We start from the raw sequence: 19,613 nt of genomic DNA, 5'->3' as shown, positions 1-19,613 counted from the left end.
ATGTAGCTCTATCGAATATATAGATGTACTACTGAAAGCAGTAAGGCCATAATCAAAAGCCCTCAAGTAGAAACAAGAAGTTGGATTCATTTGAGTAAATTGGTTCATTTGGACATAGAAAAAAATAAGATTCAATGATCCACGTTCCTACTTCCTACACAACATTTTAGGTCTTCTTTTCAATGGTATATTTAGTTAAATGCTGCTGTCACCAAGTTGTTTTTATGTTAGGGAGTCATTCATTCAGAACCCCCTCATTGTTAATGTGGCAGATAAATACAGCTAATTTGTGGAAATAAGTTATGCATAAGACACAGCTAATGTAGTAATAGCAACTTGTTGTAATAGCTAACTTTTTAAATACCTTTATGTAGTTAGCTCGAAGCTAATTTCAAGCTTGTAGCTTGAGAAGCTAGAGTTTCAAAGTAGCTTCATGAGTAATGAACAATTTAAAAGCAAGGCAAGCTAAAGCTCTCAGACGACACTCAAGTTTAACTTCAAAATGACAATAACTTAGTTTTCATTGTTTGATTTTGGTATCTTGGGGTGCATCGACCATACTGTCTTTACCAGTCTAAACACCCATGTGATAAACACTGCTGAGCAAAGCACTTCATAGCAAGCAGAACTGTGAAACGAATCAAAACTTTGCAACAGGGAACTGGAAATGTAACAAGTACGTTTAAATGTCTAACCTGAAAGGCTGGGGTTTTCCAATCGCTCGGATACACAGAGTGGGATTTTCTCACACAGTGATTTACCTCTACCCTTTTACCTCAGAGCCTCCATTTTACACAGGTAAGGCGTGAAAAGCATGAGACCTCAAGATGGAGAGGAAAGTGAGGGGTTAATGTTGTAGCATTCAGCCCCCCACACAGTTCATGCGAAAGGGAAACCCCGCCATGCCCGATCTCACAACCAGAAGCAACACCATCATGACTGTCGATGGATGCTGAGTCATTGCTCAACTGCATTCAAAAGGCTTGCCTGTGTAAGCATTAACTCCAGCAAATCAATGAGACGCCATAACAACACCAGAGTGGGGATTCAATTTCTACTGATTTAGTCAAAATACCTTTGAAGGCGGCATGAAAAATGGCATTTACATGCCTAAGACTATTAAAAACAACTAGCTAACCTTTTGCCAAGTCATGACCATATGAAAAATAAAACAGAATAAATGAGCATATAAAATTGAAGCACTCATATAAATACGTTTATAGAAGCTTGATGAAATTCACTAACATCAAAGGTGGCAAGTTTACCTATATGTTCACCTGCAGAATTAACCATAGAAATTCCATCCTCATTTCTCATAGAAAAACATCCCCCTCCCCCCCACCCCCTCCCGAGGAGACAGACCGTTATCTACGCTGCATTATTCCAGATGAAATACAGGATTTCCTTTGGCTCTCAAAATACTGAGGAAGAGGCAGAGTTGGATAGATTCAGCCTCAGAGTACAGAAGAAAAAAAACTGGGATGCAGCTGATACATCCGCAGGGGCAGTGCACAAAGACGTCATATCAAGCGCCAGTACCAATCCTGACGATTAAACCCATCAGTAAAAGTGACTCTACCAATGGCACCAATAAGTGCCAGTACAGGGGGGCGGATAGCATGGCACTGCCCAGTGACAAGCACCCAGAAACATGGCGCATTGAAGCGTGTGAGCCAACTCTCAACACCTCATTTTAACAGCCTCTAGCCATCCGTGGATGTCTTGAGTGTGTATGTGTGTGTGAATGTGTGTGTGTGTGCGCGTGTTTGCGTCATCACCCGCGATGGACTCTGACAGGGCAGGAGGAGGCCTTAAAGTGATGTGGTCTTTCTGGAGGGCTAATTCAGCCAGAATGAAACATCCGATTATGTACTCCCACACAGCAGACCAAAGCCACGGCTGATCACTTGAAATTAGACTTGAGCGATACGAGGAACAACATGAGGACGAGCCTTGACCGTGCTGCATCAGGATTGCATCCAAAGTAAAACACCAAACAAAATAAACTGGGCTATTAAGATTATGTACTCATACGGTACGGTCAATGACATGATAATCATCTTTTACAAAATCCAAATATTAAAAAAATATTTAAAAAATACAATGACTTGACTAAACCACTTTTATGACAAGCATGTTTTTAATTTTTTTTATTTAAAAATATATATATAATAATTAGATTTTATGCATAAAGTCTCATGATAATGCATGCAAAAATGGCCGATTCAACTGTCCTGATATAATAAAGAAAAAGATCTATTTTTCTTCCAAAGAAAACCTTTATTGTGTAGTTTTGCATCATCTTTTATTTATTGATATTATTTATTTATGATCATAATAAATATTTCTCCATTTATGATAATGATGATTATTATTATAATGTCCGATGAGTATTATTATTAAAAACTGTTTTAACAAAACTGCTTTTCTGCATATTATTAAAAATCAAAATCTTTTGTTAGAAAATCAGCCATGTGATGTGAACAACGTGACATGTTGCAGCCAACATGTATGAAAAAGAACCTGAAAATTATATTTTTTATACAGACCCTCAAAATCTGTCAAATCTCTTAAAATGTCATAATTTGACGTTTTGACAAGGCAAGGTTAGTTTAAGCTGTAAAATATCATGTGGTGCCGCTCATATGATATTTATATTTATTATTTTAAAATAATAATTTGTGAAAAAAGTCACACAAAAATAACATTGCAGACACCTTTTTAATAAAGGTGTAAGGGAAAGGAATTAACGGGCATGTTTCAAACTGGATATTTTTCTTTTTTTTCCCCAACACTCTTGTTTGTTATTGACCCATTTACCACTTAGGTTCTCATATTGAAAGTCAAACATGTCAAGTCATGACAGATTGGTAGGCATGTTATGAAGTGCAGAATAAGAGCTGCAGTAGACATCAGCGTGCTCTGTTTTCACAAGTTGGTCGCTCAAATTAAAAAAGCGAAACCTACACACAGAGGGAAAAAATATTAGTGCCATCACATATTGTCTGGGTCATGAGTGAGTGGGCAAACCGTGGAGCTCTTTCAAAGTTCGCTGTGCTACTAAATTCAGACACTGGGCCGTCTTCATAGCTTGAATTCAGATGACTTTACTTGTACCTTGCAAATACCATGGCTATGATTCTACACCGCCTATGACGTGAAAACTTTTACATTACATGTCCTAGCGTTTGTTAAAAACCACATCGAATAAAAGAAAAAGCTAATTAACGAAAACTTCTTTCTGACTATCCAACCTAACTTTCATTTCCAATGTCAATGGATATGAGTAATAAAATTTCTTCAGCTCAAGCAGCATGAAATAACTGTCAAAAAAAAGCTTTTCTGCATTGATATTGTTTAACAAACTGGTCTAATGAATGTTGCCAACACAACCTCTTCAACCTCCAGACAGTCTCTGCTGAACTGAGTGGCATCCCAATCAACTAAAACACTATTAAGCCTTGTAAAATGATAGTCATTTGTTCCTGAAACCTTTTAATTCGAAGTGCTCAGACTGACATTGCCACTTTCAGAAGGTTCACCACACGCACCGAGGGCACAAAGTACTATTCATAAATGCCTTTGATCTCGCGTTAGAAAAGCGAGTGGAAGTTCACATTTTCCACGAATTAAATTTTCAGACCATCCAAGTGTCTGTTCTGTCTTTTAATAGAGTGAGCCGTGTCCTCATTCACCTCGTCAGAGGCTTTGTGTTAACGGTAATCATTAAAGGAAAGGAAGCTGCTCTGTAATTACATGCTAGCACTTACATGCTAATCACTGCACACTCGGCTGACAGAGATGAAGCGGCGAAATGGCAGGCACGGTAATCATGTGCCATGAATTGAAGAGTTTAACCTGATTCTTTATCATTTATGGGTGACAATTAGGTGACAGACTGCATTATGAATTACACTAGGTTTTTAATGACACAAAAGCGAAACACTTTTGATTCCTTTACAGATCGTCTGAAAGAAATTTCCTTCAGAAGGCTCATTTCAAATGTCTAGTGGAAGAAAACGATGTCTCTTGCTGTTAAAGATTTGATAAGATAACAGAAAATGAACAAATAAAGGTCAAAGAGCCTTGTTTAAACTATCAAGACGTAACCAAAACGTGAAAAAAATTGACATTTTGTGACAAGGATACCTCAAACAGGCAAAACTCTAACTGGATGTGTGGATGACATGATTTCAAAAGGGTATTAGAACTGCATTTGGAAAACATCCCAATGCTAAATTTCTCTTTTGGTCATTATTGAGAATTAAAATCTAGGACAGTAAAATCAAATTCCTCATCGATACAATTTACTGGAATTGATTAAATGTAGCAAGAGATTTTACCAAAAGTCCCCACATTTCTAATTAGCTTTCCATGTCTATGTATTTCCATTTGTGGGTAAGAGACGTTTCCTGTTTAAAGTGTAATGCAGTACACAGGTTCTCCTTCATTTATGGGTAATAACATGCATACTAGAACTCCACAGCGAAACAGAAATGACCTGGAAATCTTGGACCTGGATTGTTTAAATATTATAAAGGCACAAATTCCTGCCTATTGTTGTCTTCCGAAATTATGGCACAGGGCAGTGTAATACTGTGTTATTTGCAATGGTCTGAGGTGTTTAAAAGTCCTTTTATGTCCCTTTTCTCTCTTCGATATGACAATAGGGATTAAACGATGCACATCAAGCTAAACGGGTGACAACAATCTCAAGATGTCTTGACTTTAAGACGTTTCGAGGCTATGTTCTCCATTTCCTCTAGCTGACTCATTTCAAGCAAAACACAGCTGGTCCAGCTGAAACCATGTGAATTAAGATCTGAAGAAACTACTCTGCATCATATTGCAGCATTTAGACGATCAGCCATATTGATGATCTAAATAGATACATTAAACCACTACAGAAATATCTGAATATATCAAACTCTCCTTTGTCTCACTTATCTACATGTATTGAATTTGTTCATTATTGTAGCATCTCTGTGACCACTGATTGATAATATAATGATATATAATATAATAATTTTGAATAAATATTTCATAAAATCTTTGAGTCTTATTTCATCCAAAATGCTGACTGCTGTTTAAAAACATCTCGATTTTATTCAGCAAACATAAATTAAGGAGTAGGAAGCTAAAGCCAATCAATGATGGCAGTGCCTTTCTTCAGAACTAACTTCACGTTTTTAAATATTTTTTGCCATGGCTTTTGACCAAATTTTAATCCTTTTAATGGATGTATGCAGCCAGTTCTTATGTTCTCAGCAGAATAACCATGCGTAGTTCATCAAATGAACTATGAACATGTTACACTGACGTTTAACAAGCAAAGAGTCGTTATTTTGAATTATGTAGGCTATCTATAGTTTTCATTTCAATCCTAGCAGACTTCTTTGCATGAAACGTTTTCCTTGGTGTGCTTTAAAAAAACAACCAGTTTGATTTGTTATCTAATGAAAAGATATCAAATACAGTTTTCAAATATATTTTGAGCCACTGTATGAGAAAGTTGTAACGTTGTAGTTATACAAACGAAAGCGTTTTTTATTAGTATTACATTAATTCACATCACAGCAATGAGAACAAATTAACTATAACATTTGTTCAGAAGACAATACACACTAAGACACATATCGCTATAACTGCACAACCGCGTATTCTTGTTTCTCTTTAGTCGAGCTATTGATAAGCACTTGTACATTTTAAACCAGTAACGGAGGCTGAAATATCCTAACATTCGCGTGTTTAACTCAGTCTTACCTCTTCCTGGTAGGAAACACGGCGCGTGTTAACGTCATGACGTCACTGTGCGTGATTACGTTTTCCAGCTGTACCGCGAAGTCGCTTGCAGGCGTCATAATGTGCTAGCTAGATGAACAATGCAAAGTGTTGTTTAAATGTATAATATAAACATATTTTGTTTAGAGTGACAAAGTTAGAATTTTGTTTAAATAAATGTGTTTTTATGCCGGAAATCACCAACCATATTTTTGAAACTTGGTGGCTGTTTTTTTTTGTTTTTGTTTTTCCCCCAAGCAAGACTAACCCTAACCCAGCTTGATCAAGGTCTACAAGGTTGATCTCTGTCCCACCAGCTGGTAGTCCAGCTGATCCATCATCTAGATCGGCTTGGACCAGCTAATGACCATAAATGACCAGCTTGGTCTATAGCAAAAATCCATATAAAACCTCTCATTTGTTGGTGGATTATTTTATGAAAGCAGTTATATCTGGAAACTCAAATGAAAACGTTTTCAGAAATTGTGGCATTTAATAGCTAATTATTAATATATTCTGATATATAAAGGAAAGACAGTTATGAAGCTCCCACATTTTATCTGAACCCCTATGCTATAATTTCGTCCTCTTATATTATCAGTATACTTACATTTTGCACTGAAACACTTCTCTCACACACACTTATCTGTCCATCATTCAAATAATGTAAAAAAGCTTTTAGCCTTTGTATTGATTCATTTATTGATGACAGTGGTGCTAATACTAAGTGGCCACGGTTTTACAGAAGTTAATATGTCATTTTTGATGAAAACTATACTGTACAATTATAATGGTTAATGTTGGTAACCAAAAGGAAAATATTTATATACATAATTGTGGAGGTGTGTATTGAATTTTATTTCATGTTTAGATTTTTTAAAAACTCTTATTTACACAACATATCATAACCATTTTTTTTTTATTTAAAAATAAAACCAGGTTTGAATTCACATGAATTCTATATATTTTTACTGTATTGCTTATAGCCTGTCTAAATAATAATTGTCAGTGTAGTCAACTTCAATGAGTCAGACTGATATGCTTTTAATAACTGCCATAAATGTCCTGGGCCTTTTATTTATTTGGATGCGTGTGTTTAATAAGTGCGTTGTGAGCAGAGGTCAGCGTAGGTAAAATACAGTGTGGTCAACAGCACTTACAACAGTCCCTTTAGATGAACACCTGAATGGAAAACCACATAAATAGAACAACTACAAGTACAGTCTCAGAACAGATCAATTACACTTCTAATTCACTGGATTTAATTTGCAAGTTATTTAGCATATTATTTCATGTAAAGTATTCCAAATATTATCATAGTGTAAGAACATATATACATTTAAGTGGTTTTCCCACTCATGCATGATGCATTTATTCCCCCAACCCTAAACTATAAGTTACCCCATCAAAATTTGGACAGCAGAGAAAACGTGAAAGAATCTAGCGTATGTATAAGTACGATGCGGTTCAATTTGATAGGGCCATTTATACAGTAACCTTAGCTTATGAAATGAAATGGACTGTACATCCCTACAGGGAGAAAAGTGTCTTGAATAGTTGCTTGAAAATTAAACTTGAGATGAGTATGTGAGTTGAGAAAATTAGCAAGGTCATGGTTAATGGAACTCCTTAGAGTTCCAACATTGAGACTTCACAGCCAGTTTGGCAGCCTGCAGCTGATGTTAATTTACCGCAACCCAACATCATTCAACTTCAAAGAGACTAATAGAAGGCTATCATACTGTGAGAGACTTTGATAAGGTGGATTATATTTCTATGTGTAATCCACATCAAAAGGTAAAGGTTCCAGTAATTAATTAAATGATAGCACAGAAAATGATACAGGGGAATATTAAAGTCTGATGCTTGATAGCTATTTTTCTCCAATTTATGGAGGTAATTTATAATATGTATGATACTACTTATTACTTGCACACACGCGCGCGCGCACACACACACACACGCACACATTATATCAAATATAATTGCCAACTATTTGAACACATTTTTTCTTGGCTATACTGGAATGATTATTTTGTAATTAATAAATGTGTCGATATCTGTCAACTTGTGAGGAAATATAAGTGACTTGTTGAGTGAGATGTTACACAGGCTTTCAAAATTAAATTGGGCTACATTTATTCGAGCAAGGTCATTTTCAAGAAAAATTACAAATTAAAAATTAAATTATACTTCAACAGACATTTCAAAGAATCCCAACAACCCCATACCCCCACCCCCTTATTTCTTTAGCTAAAAAAGGGAAAAAAGGAAAAACAAATAAGATGAATAAAGTGGAATTTTTTTTCCTTTCAGTCAAAAATACAGTGTTTTCACAATATTGTATCAAAAGTTCCCAAATTGTAGATTCTCCTTCATCAGGTAAGTGTAGTATGAAGAGCAATTCACAGCAATCGCTCCAGATACAATAAATGCTCTCTTTACGTAAAATTTGCTCCACTTGTAAGGATCCTTATTTACTAAAATATATCTATATCAAGGAACTATAATACTGTACACTACAGTATGAAATAAATATAATTAGGAAATATAAAATGAGTCACATAAATAAAATGGTAGTTTAAAATAAAAATGAATTTTGTATTGAACAAAACAAAACAAACCAAGATAATACTGACAGATGATCTTAAAAAAATACAGAAAATTGCACAAACAATATGTAAACTAAACAACTGCAGTCTAGATATACTAATACTGACGTAGGTATTTCAAACGACAAGGTGAAATATTTCATTTAATACTAAAGCAGGTGCAAAGAGAACACTAGTTGACTTCGCTTTATACTGTACAAGGATGGCACTTGCAGAAAACACAGGTGAAAGGGTTTGCATATAAGGCTTTTCTCGAACGAAAAAAAACACAGGGGTTCTGACGTCACCTCATACAATGAGCCTTCGTCATTACAGTTACCCAGACTCTTTCCATCCACCCCTGGCCAACTTTAAGACTTTGTACGTTTAAGAATCATATAGGTATTATTTAGTTAAAGTCGCTTCATAAAAAAAGTCATGGTGAGACGCCAAAACTTGAATGGCTGGTCAGGAAAAGAAAGGTAAAACCAAGGGTATCACAGTAAGTGATAGACGAAATATAACACTTACACACCACTGCGTCTTCAAGCGCAGTATAAGTACATATAGGCAATGCTTTTTTTACCTAAGTGTTTTTTGTTCATTTTATTTTTGTTTTTTATTTTTCTAATACTTTTTTTTTCAGAGTGCAATTCCCAGGCTTGTGCTACAACCACAATGAAACACAGGAGTTATATGGAAATCAGCACCGCACAGCTTTCTGGCTGAAAACTCTGTACATTTTAAAAACCTTTCTTTTATTTTTATTCTGACAATCGTTATCACTTGTATTTTTGCATAATATGAGTTCCTTCATGTTCCATCCTAGTTTCTGATGCCTGATTTTGAAGTTCCACTCTTTATATCAATGAGTGCAAGCCTCAGGCGCACGCTCAGATAACCAAGACATGGCAGTGTGGTACAAATGTGAATCTGGCTCAAAGTCCCTCCAAAAGGGGCGGAAGAAGGGCACGGTGCAGGCTTGAGGGAAAAAGAAAACAAGAAGCTTATTCCGAAATGCAGTAGTTAATCAGCATCCTCATTCTCGCCGTCAGGATTTCTTTTGCTCGCTAATTTCCCCTCTTCCGAGCTCTCGTCCTCTGTCCCTCCCATTACTTTGCTCTCTTTCTCATCTTTTTCTGTCCCTTCAGGGCTCCGAGTTTCAAATCTCCGCCCCTCTACCTCCATTTCCTCTTCCTCCACCAACCCTGTCTCTTGCCTGTCAGTCACTTCCGGATACGCCTCCTCTGCCTCCCTGGCCCGAGCCTCAGTGCCGTCTCTCAAGATGGTGTTTTCTCGTGTGATGTCCTCGGTCTGGTCCTCTGGATCCGAAAAGCCCAAGGGCCCGAGGCCTTGAAGGTAAGCCCGACGCATTAGGAGCTCCGTGGGCTCCAAGGGTCCGCCATTGTCGTGGCTATCTTGTTTGGCGGCCTCACGCTCCTCCGCCTCCCGTTTGCAGTAGGAATATCGGTGGTTCATGTGCTGCGAGTAAGAGCCGGAGTGGGAAAAGCGCTTGCCACATTTGTCACACTGGTAGGGTTTCTCGCCCGAGTGTAGGCGTGAGTGCTCAATGAGGTGGTGCTTGTGTTTGAAGGCCTTTTTGCAAATCTGGCACTGGTGAGGCCGCTTTCCTGCAGAGACACAAAGAGAGAGGAGCCAACAGGTTAGCACAGCATCCATAACATCTTAAAGCTATAAAAAGCTATTTGAAGCAATTCTCTCTGTGGAGGATGCACAAAATTGTATCAAATATATTGTTTTCATTACAGTCAAATGTAAGGTAAAACATTACAATTTACTAAGACACACATTCTCGAAGTAACCACACAAATCCCTCCTTCCTCACTTGTACCTCATGATGAATTCTACAAAAAAAAAAAAAAAATTGGGGGGAAACAAGAAGTCCTGACTAAAAAACCCTTCATATCAAACAGTGACAAACCCCACCGGTTTATTTTAGATGTTACCAAAACCAGTGCAGGGAGGTGAGGGGGAAGCCACAGTCCGGAGGCGCTATTCTGAGGTTGTCTGTGACTGTTCTGAATGCAGCCAAGAAGATCAGGTGATTATCGGTCCATGCCGCACAAGGTGAAAGTGAGGCAGTCAGCATCCCTGACAGAGTTTATGACATCATGACTTGGGATATGAAAATGCTTAGATAAGACCTACATCTGTCTTGTGATGCCTTGTGTATTACAAACACCTCCCGCACACCTTCCTCTTTCACCAGCTTGGATCACGTCATCTACTCACAGAAACTAGGAAATTAATTCAACTCTAATCAGTGAAGTAGGAGGAGGCACTTGCCATTTGGCATTCAGTAATTCCACCAGTAACATACTTGCCATAAAAACCCACACACTCGCCATCAGCTCCAAGCACATGAACAGATGTACTATATTCTTGGCCATGAATAGCCCTGGCATGCCTGCAACACCTTCCATAGCAGCCATACTTGAGATGGTCCCCTTCCCCACCTCCCCTCATCAAGTTCAAAAATAGAAGAGACGGCAGATTCCTCTCTATGAATTCCGACCAAAGAATGTAAGTGAGGATGATGCAAACGTGTGAAAGAGAGGAGTCCCCCAGGAGGGTAGGTCACATTGTGGTGTAGAAATGCCATGCACACATCAGGCTTTCACACACCTGGCACACTGCGCCATGTTGGTATGCCAGCAAACTATACTGACAATGTGTCGCCATATCGACTGGTGTTCCAAATGCACAATTTGAGATTTTTTGGGGGTTCATTGAACTAAACGCATGTACAAGAAATTGTGTGTGTGCATCTGCCATTGAAAGTGGTAATTGTTTTTGTACATTTTACATGGATTATAAATATTGTCTGTCAGGTGCTAAATTAAAAAAATAAAATAAAAACCTTTGAGCCTGTCAAAAGCAAGAAACCTGTTACACCTTTGTCATGGGTTTAAAATGTACAACAAAAGTATGGCAATGGACAGAAAAAAAGTAGGTATGAAAAAAAAATTAAGAAGGAAAGGAATTAAAGAAACAAGAAAAAAACACAATGTGGTCAAAGGGAATTACTTGGAGGGGGGATGGACGAGGGTAAAAAAAAAAGAGTTGTCTAAATGTGATATACCTGTGTGCTCATATTTGTGTCTTAGGAGGGAACTGGTCTTCTGGAATGTTTTGTCGCACAAGTCACACGCGTACATACCACTTTCAGTCTTCTTAATCTTCTTCCGGGCGAGCAGCGACTCGCTGTCTGTCAGGTCCTCTAGCCCTGACAGATAGTCCCCTGCGCTGTCCAGTAGCTCCCCCTGCAAAAGAAACAGATTTTAGACACTTTGCACAATCCTAACCTGCCACAAATCCTAATCCTAACCTGCCACCTAGGAAGAGACAGACCCTGCCCCATGTTTGATCCCACGTCTGGACAGAGCTTATCTCTGTAACCTGTATAAGGCCTTTATCGCCTGAAGAGGTCTCAAAAGAGGGACATATGGCTTGATATTAAGAGGACTTTACATGGGTTCTCTCAGTTTAGTACAAAAAGTAGTATGAACTAATGTAGGTAACATTATGAGTAAGGAAATGCTGTAGACAACATATTTTTAGGAAGCAATAACCTTTGTTCACATCTATAATTGAATGTATATCATTTCTTTATTAATTTATTTTAGACATTTAAATAAATCATACTTTGGTTAAGACAAAATGCATGACACAAAATAGAATTTTAATGTTTAAAAATAAAATGGAATACACTGGGAATTAGTTTCCCCAGTACCGTAACTTTCGATTTACCTGGAAGCCTGGTTTCCGCTGGTATTTCCGCCGTTGCTGCATCTCAGCAAAAGTGGCTGCCCCTGCTGCGTAAGTGTAAGCCATAGGTGGTAAGAAACTCATGGGATCCAACCCTGGATAAGGCCTGAGTCCCGGGATGCTGGCTTGAGCCGTAGACATAAAAGTAGGTGGAGGGAATGCTCCGTGAGGTGGAAGCGAAGTGTACATGTGCCCACCACCGAAGGGGTTTATGCTAAAGATGGGGCTTGAGCTTTTCTCCATCTGATTTTCATTGCCCAAACTATTGGGCCCATTGAACTCCTTCTTGATGTGGGCCAAATTTAAAGGCTCTGTTCCTGGTTCACGTGCAGAGGAGTTGCTAGTGTGGTCAACAGAAAAACCATTCATTTTGGGCCTCCGTTCTGCCTTGGACATTTGTTTTGGCAAAGATAAGTCCAGTGGTTCCCCATGGGCATCCTCTGAGGCGACGCTGTTAGGGGTGTACGAACTGCTATGCGAGTGTTTGGATGATGATGATGAGAGATTCAAAGGTGAGGGTGTCTCACCTCTTAAGTGGTCCACAGATTCAAGTGGCTTTTCATTGGTCTGCCTGATGCCTGTAAACTGATGCGGTTTTGACAACTTGTGTCCAGAATCCCCATTGGTGAAAGCATGGATCTCTGCTGTTGAATCGCCATATTGACCCAGAGAAACAGGTGAACGGGCAAAAGCGGACTCCCTGCTCAAGCCATGGTTGAGCTCTCCACTTCGCTCAGGAGGAGGAGATCTTTTCCTTGAGAAGCTATGGTGAGATTGAGCTTTCCATTGCACAAACGAATCCTTCACAAACTCCTGGGGAAGACCCACTGCCATGGAGATCTTTCTCAATTCCTCTGAGTTGGGCTCAGTGTTCATGGCAAAGTAGGCTTTCAGTACTGACATGTGATCCTTGAAGGGGTTGACTGGGCTGGTGGCATTCCTCTCAAAGGATGAGATCACACCATCATGCTGCTCTGAGCCGATAAGTCCCCTGCGGCCGGTTGGTACAGTATCATTAGGTTTGAGGACAGCCTTGATCTCCTCGTTCATCTTGCAGAGATAGCGCTCATGTTGATGTAATGGAATAGGGCCAGAAAACGTCTCCTTGCAAAACTGACAAGAGAATGGTGCATATTGCGCATCCCTTTCCTGTGCTTTGTCTTCAGATAGAAGATCCATGGTGTGGCTGGGTCTTTCTTTTTTAATATCCACCGCCCGCCTCTTAGAATCTTCTGTTAAACTCTGGAGACACGCTTTGGCTTCATTGACCTTTTCCAGTGTGTAGTCAATGATAGTCTTAGTGGGACTGTTGTGTCCAATGCCAAGGAAGCCTTGCTGAGAGGCCAGTACCCGATTCTGCTCCTCCATCTGAGACCCTAATTCCTTCATGTATGCTCTGAGCTTAGAGATCTCTTCAGGGTTGCCATCCATTTTCTGTCGGCAAACTGTGTTGTCCACAATCTGAAGAACCTTCTGAACCTCACTCATGTTGTTGATGAACCCTGGATAGCCCAATGGATGGGAATCCGACCCAATGCCTAGATGTTGCAGGGGGTTCTGAGATGAACCGTGCATCCCTGGAGGACTACCTCCACGGCCACCGCCATTGAGAAAGGCTCCTGACCCACCATATTCTTGTTGAGATGCGATCATAAGACGGTATTCATTGAAGTCCATGGGCTCAGACTTGATGTCTGGGTGGGCAGATGGGTCTTGAAGGCTCATGGACCTGCCATTCTCCAGTTTGTGACGGAGCTGAGCTAAGGCAGGACTGCCAGGGGAGGATGCAGCAGAGTTTGGTGATGAACCAGGCTTGCTGTTGACTCCATGGCGTACCCGTCCATTAATAGAGATAAGGCCAATGCACTTCTTGCTACTTATGTGGGAGCTGTAGGAGCCAGAGTGGGAGAAGCGCTTCTTGCAGTTGGAGCACTCATATGGCTTCTCACCTTTAAAAAAATCAAAACATGTCTTATTTTTATTATTGCATCAATTTAACTTTTCCCCATTCCATCATTCAACTTGATTGATAGGATGATGGGATCCTACAATAACAAATAATTATTGCATAATTATATAATTATGGTTTTAAATATTCATCATCCTATCCAGACTATCCAAACCACACTGAATTAGCATTACGGAAAAAGATTATATATATACTTTTGACAGCACTTATGAAAGGAGGCTCTCAACATATTATTCAATGAAACACTTACCACTGTGAATGCGGAGGTGCTCCTTCAAATGATGCTTGTATTTGAAGGCTTTTCCACACTCTGTGCATTTGAATTTGCGGTTACCAGCGCCTTCGTTTAGCAATTGAGGCTGCGAGGGAGAGAAAGATTATAGAAATTGATACAGGTAGAAAACAGTCATGATAGAGTTTAATTTTATTTATGTATTTATGTTGAGAATCATACACAGAAAATATGCCAGAATTGTATTTAGGTACGTGTGCCCAAGGCTGCTGAAGCAACAGTTATAGATATCTTTTTTTCTGCATAATTAAGTTCACATTATCAATTGGTGTTGATTTTCTACTCTTGCAGTACCTTATCCGTTAAACTACTATCTACATGCTTTAAACATTTACTGTCTAGGTTTAGTTAAAACAGCGTAGGCTGTATCTGTATTCACCATTCAAAGTTAAACGTAGGTGCTATTCCTCCATTTGAAATTCAAATGTGGGCCCCAGATGCACAACAAAAACAACAGCATTCACCCTGCACCCCACACACAGACACAAAAGGTCTGGGAAAAATATGTGGGAGTCCACGTTTGTTTAATAGTCACTATGTACAGTACTATGCAGAACTTATTTCTTCCAAAGTTCAATCATACTCGTGTACATAGGCCAGGTTAAGATGTGTACTAGGGTTTCCATTTACTGTAGGAGCGCGTGCAAATATATACAGAGAATGCACATTGAAATGTAAAACTAAGCCTAGCAAGGTGAACCTTTGAATTGATGTTCAAAGCCTTAAGGAAAATACCCCTTTAGAGCAAATAAACAAACACTTAAAGTCATTTAAGGATTAGGATACTCTAGATCACCAGAAAAAAAGCCATCTGGTCGTGTTTAATTCAGTCTGGAGAGGTGTGCATATGTTTCTATGTGAGTGTGTGCATATGTGTGAGTGTGAATCAGCCAGTAAGATGAGAGTGCAAGGCAAGTATTCCAAATTCTTTTTCAATGTGCCCAAGTCTGCTTAAGGTTCAAAGTTGAAAGCCTAAATGCAGGATATCCTGTTATAATCCTATCAAACAACCGAGAACCCTTTCACCACATCAAAAAAACGGACATTCTCCTTCAGTAATAAAGCAATATAGTGTTTCCTCTTCAAAATAAATCCATATCACTGCATTTTTCACAGCATGCTCATGTTCAGACCGGCCTAAACGGCAGAATTAACATCAGCTTTCCTTGCATCTTTTGAGTTGACTCCACTCCAACAGCTGATGCGAGAAGTCGAAAGGCCTATAGGACTTAATGTGCTAGAACAGCCCACACATGGGCGGCTGTGGGCGGACACTCAGGGGAGTATGACAGTGCACAGCTGTGGCTCTGGTGTGAAGGATTCGAGTATTAAGGAGCTTCCGGAGGAGCTTGTTCAATGCTGGAGCTATCAACAGGCTAAAACATGTTCTCCTCTGGCATGTACTTAAAGGGATAGTTCACCCAAAAATTAAAATTCTGTCATCATTTACTCACCCTTGGGTTATTTCAAAACTGTATGCGTGTCTTTCTTCTGTTGAACACAAAAGACAGTTGACGGTAGCCATTGACTTCCATAGTATTGCATACTATGGAAGTCAATGGCCACCGTTACATATTTGACCGCCCACACTCTTCAAAATATCTTCTTTTGTGTTCAACAGAAGAAAGAAACTCATACAGGGTTGGAACAACTGGAGGGTGAGTAAGTGATGACAAAAATTTCATTTTTTGGGAGAACTATCCCTTTTAGTAAAGGTAAGATGCAGCATCTTTCACAAAGAATTTCTATAATAATCCTAAAAAACATGGTTGGGAAGTAATGAGTGTGGGTACTGACTGAGGTGGGCCTCGTCTCACCTGATCTCTGGCAGGCTTATGTGTGGCCATATGGCGCTCTAGCTGGGTGCGGTAGGCGAAGGTGTCACTGCACAGGGGACAGGGGAAGCTCTCATCGTTTTTCTCATGTCGGTACTTGATGTGCTCCTTTAGAGAGGTCAGCCGCTTGTAGCCCCGGTCACAGTAGGGGCAGGTCAACAGTTGGGCAAAGGCATCTGGCGTCCTCAGTGCCAGATCTGGGCAAAATTGAAAAGAGCGAACAGAGTGAAGGAGGGGGATTGAAGAAGAAAAAAAATCAGCATATGTGGGACAAACAGTTGCCATATGAGGCTATGGGAGAACGAAAGGTAAAGCACTGCATTCAGAAATATGAAACAGCCAAGAATTACTTCATTTATTTGTTTATTTTTTTGTAACAAACAAGTCAAAAATTGCTACTGATTTATATATAATAATTATTTTATAATAATAATAATTATAATATATAATTAAAATAGCATTAGCCAAATTATTTTATAAAGTAAATATTTGCACATTGGCCACCCAGACTAATTTGCATTTAATTAAATTAAATTAAAATATATATATATATATATATATATATATATATATATATATATATATATATATATATATATATATATATATATATATATATATATATATATATATATATATATATATATATGCTATTATATATATATATATATATATATATATATATATATATATATATATATATATATATATATATATATATATATATATATATATATATATATATATATATATATATATATATTATATTGTATTGTATTGTATTGTATTGTATTGTATTGTATTGTATTGTATTGTATTGTAATAACGTAACATTTTGTTTACATTCATTTTTATTTTAATGATTATTTTATTTGACTGCCTACCATTTTCATTTTCATCTTGTCCATTGGCCTCTGGTGTTCCCAGTCGCGTACCCTCCTCTGGGTCCTCTGGATAAATGATAACAGTATCCTGCAGGTATTCTGCAATGCTCGCTGCATGTCCCTCACCGTCATCCAGTTTCCTCTTGGCAAAGAAGCTTTCCAGCTCAGAAGAGGCATTAATACCCTTTACTGCACACAGGAAGTGGGGAGAAAAAGCACAAATGAATCCAGTGGTTGATGCTCGGTGTCATTGGAAAGGACCAACCTGAATATTAGGACATTGGCCCCTCTAAGTGTGATGTAGTGGAGACCAAACCATTAGAAGGCCTTTCAAGGTGGAAGTATTTATTTAAGTTACAACATAATGGCCTCTTCAAAGACTAATAGGAGCCAGCTTGATCATCAAGCACTCTTTAAGCATCCTCTTGCATGTTTGAAAATGCTTTAAACATTTCCAGCATTATGGGTAATTGAGTTATATGGCAATTAGGCGTGCCGGGGTAACTGATCTCACTTTGTATTGCTCATCGTATACATAAAATCGGACCCAATAATCTAATTATGGATCATGTGTTATGTGTAATTGCACAGAACAAGATTTTAAACGTGATTTTCGTAAACAATAGGTTTTTGGATGCTTTATGGAGAACAACTAAAAGATACTGACAGGATGAATAGACAAGAGAGCCTTATAAAAAGAGTAGATTTATATAAAAACATGAGGTAATGTGGGTAGATAACTAATAATATGACAGAGGTTATTCCAAATGATACTTTTTCTTCAGATGACTGGACTCTTTGGGTAAGCAAATGAAAATGTTATTGTTTCTTTGTAATCAATTTGAAAGTACATGGACTGAACAAATTCGATTTTGGTCTTAAACTCAATTTGGCTGCAAAATGTGATTTGCCATGCACTCGCGCTCAACTAAAAAATGTTTACTTTCCATCTCCCATGGACACACACGAGGAAGCATTATTTCAGTTGCTCAAGTGTGTGCCACGCATACATTTATGTATGATCTTAAGAGACGTTTCACACTTGCAGAAGCATTTCATGATGAATATGCTCAAGTGTCTTGATTACTACTAAAAATTGTTGACTCTCTAAATGTAGTTATTTATTGTGTATCTACGGTAGGCTTCAGTAGATAATATTTCAACGTATTGTGAAGTGATCTCACCTGTACCATTTCCAATTCCATGGAGAGAGATGTCAGGGCTCATGGAGTTGTACTCAGCTTTTCTCTCCTCTGTAATAATAGAAGAGAAAACACATTGTTTTAAATGATAATATATCATGTATAAAAATCTACTCTTCTGTTTAACATGTTTAATGTAGGTTTAAATTAAATTAGATAAATATGAAATCCTCCTGAAGATGAGAGGACATATCAGGAAGAGATATATCTCAAAAACGTTGACAGCAGCTCAGAGAATGATACGCTTCTCTTAAGCGGGCATAAGAAATCATGTCAAGGTATTTAGGGAGGAGAGGAGGGTGGTCTGAGAGGAGTTTGCTCATATACTGCAGCTATTGTGTTTGTTCCTCCTCCTCCCCCTCATGTGACCTCGTACCGGCAGTCACAAGTATCATAAGCTTCCCCCACAAAAGGAGGATATACAGCACCTCTTACACCACATCGCAGGGGGAAAACAAGGGTACTCAAGACTCCTGACACACACACGCGCGCGCACGCCTCCACGACATAAGTACTGTTTAATTTCAAAACTGCCTTCCACTTCCTTCCTCATTATCTAAGTATGACAACCGAGAGAGCTTCTGAAAGTCAGTGAATTCTCTCACTTTTCACCACATTTAAGAGACGTCTTTCAAAGAGTCTGAAATCATTGTGAGAGAAACTTCTCAGAGCAATGATTCTTGAAGGGATGTTTAGAGAATCAAAAGCCTTACATGAATTGGATGCGTTTTATTGAACAAAGTTTTAACAAAACAAGGCATTTGCTAATAGGGGGCTTGCCTTCGCGAAACCCCTTCCTGGTGAAATTGTCTCCTTCTGTGCCGTGCAGATAAAAGTGCAAGGCCTGGAGCCAGGGAAAATAGTCTCAGCATTGTGTTTTCCTTTGAGGTGCATTGGCTTAAAACTTCTTTGGGAGGGTTAGCGATTAGCGGTATTAGCGTGTGGATATTTTAAGGTCATACGAAAGACCGAACGCCATGTGAGAAGCAGCTAAAATACGCAGTAAAATACGTTTCCTCGAGTGACAAAATGGCAACTATATTAGAGTCTCAGTTCTGCTTGTGGTAGCTGCAGGTCCCATGAGGTAATGGTGTGATTTTAACCACTGCAACACAAGAGAAGTTCCAGATCTCTTTTGAGACACAATTAAATATTTTGTTTCAATAGTCAATTTGACATGGACTTATTAGGCTTGTAAATATGCTTGCAAACACTGGAGCTACAGTACTGATAAGTGTGGATACTACCAAGTGCCGATACTGTTATACAG

The 19,613-nt window shown here is 38.6% G+C and overlaps 2 protein-coding genes across 7 annotated transcripts in view; both read right to left on the bottom strand.

The window, feature by feature from the left end:
- Positions 1-5,816, bottom strand: part of gtdc1 (glycosyltransferase-like domain containing 1) — a 63,443-nt gene extending 57,627 nt beyond the window's left edge. For 2 of the 3 annotated variants that reach the window (XM_079821226.1, XM_079821224.1), the window contains exon 1: positions 5,764-5,816. The gene's annotated coding sequence lies outside the window, so the exon portion shown is untranslated. Of the gene's footprint in view, positions 1-695; positions 948-5,763 lie in introns of those variants that run through there. The other variant, XM_079821225.1, reaches the window with a different exon arrangement.
- Positions 5,817-7,801: 1,985 nt separating this feature from the next.
- The window catches only part of zeb2a (zinc finger E-box binding homeobox 2a), a 49,319-nt gene continuing 37,507 nt past the window's right edge, over positions 7,802-19,613 (bottom strand). For 2 of the 4 annotated variants that reach the window (XM_079820821.1, XM_079820820.1), the window contains 7 exons: positions 18,326-18,394; positions 17,142-17,330; positions 16,240-16,454; positions 14,381-14,489; positions 12,144-14,110; positions 11,554-11,656; positions 7,802-10,003 (listed from right to left, as the gene is read on the bottom strand). In XM_079820821.1, the coding sequence (XP_079676947.1) occupies positions 9,399-10,003; positions 11,554-11,656; positions 12,144-14,110; positions 14,381-14,489; positions 16,240-16,454; positions 17,142-17,330; positions 18,326-18,394 (3,257 nt within the window). In that variant the 3' untranslated portion in view covers positions 7,802-9,398. Of the gene's footprint in view, positions 10,004-11,475; positions 11,657-12,143; positions 14,111-14,380; positions 14,490-16,239; positions 16,455-17,141; positions 17,331-18,325; positions 18,395-19,613 lie in introns of all 4 variants that reach the window. The other 2 variants (XM_079820819.1, XM_079820822.1) reach the window with 1 other exon arrangement.

Source organism: Gobio gobio, assembly GCF_949357685.1.
Source record: "Gobio gobio genome assembly, chromosome: 7".
NCBI classification, from domain to species: Eukaryota; Metazoa; Chordata; class Actinopteri; order Cypriniformes; family Gobionidae; genus Gobio; species Gobio gobio.
The sequence above is the reverse complement of the archived record's forward strand: the minus strand, read 5'-3'. Positions and strand labels throughout refer to the sequence as shown.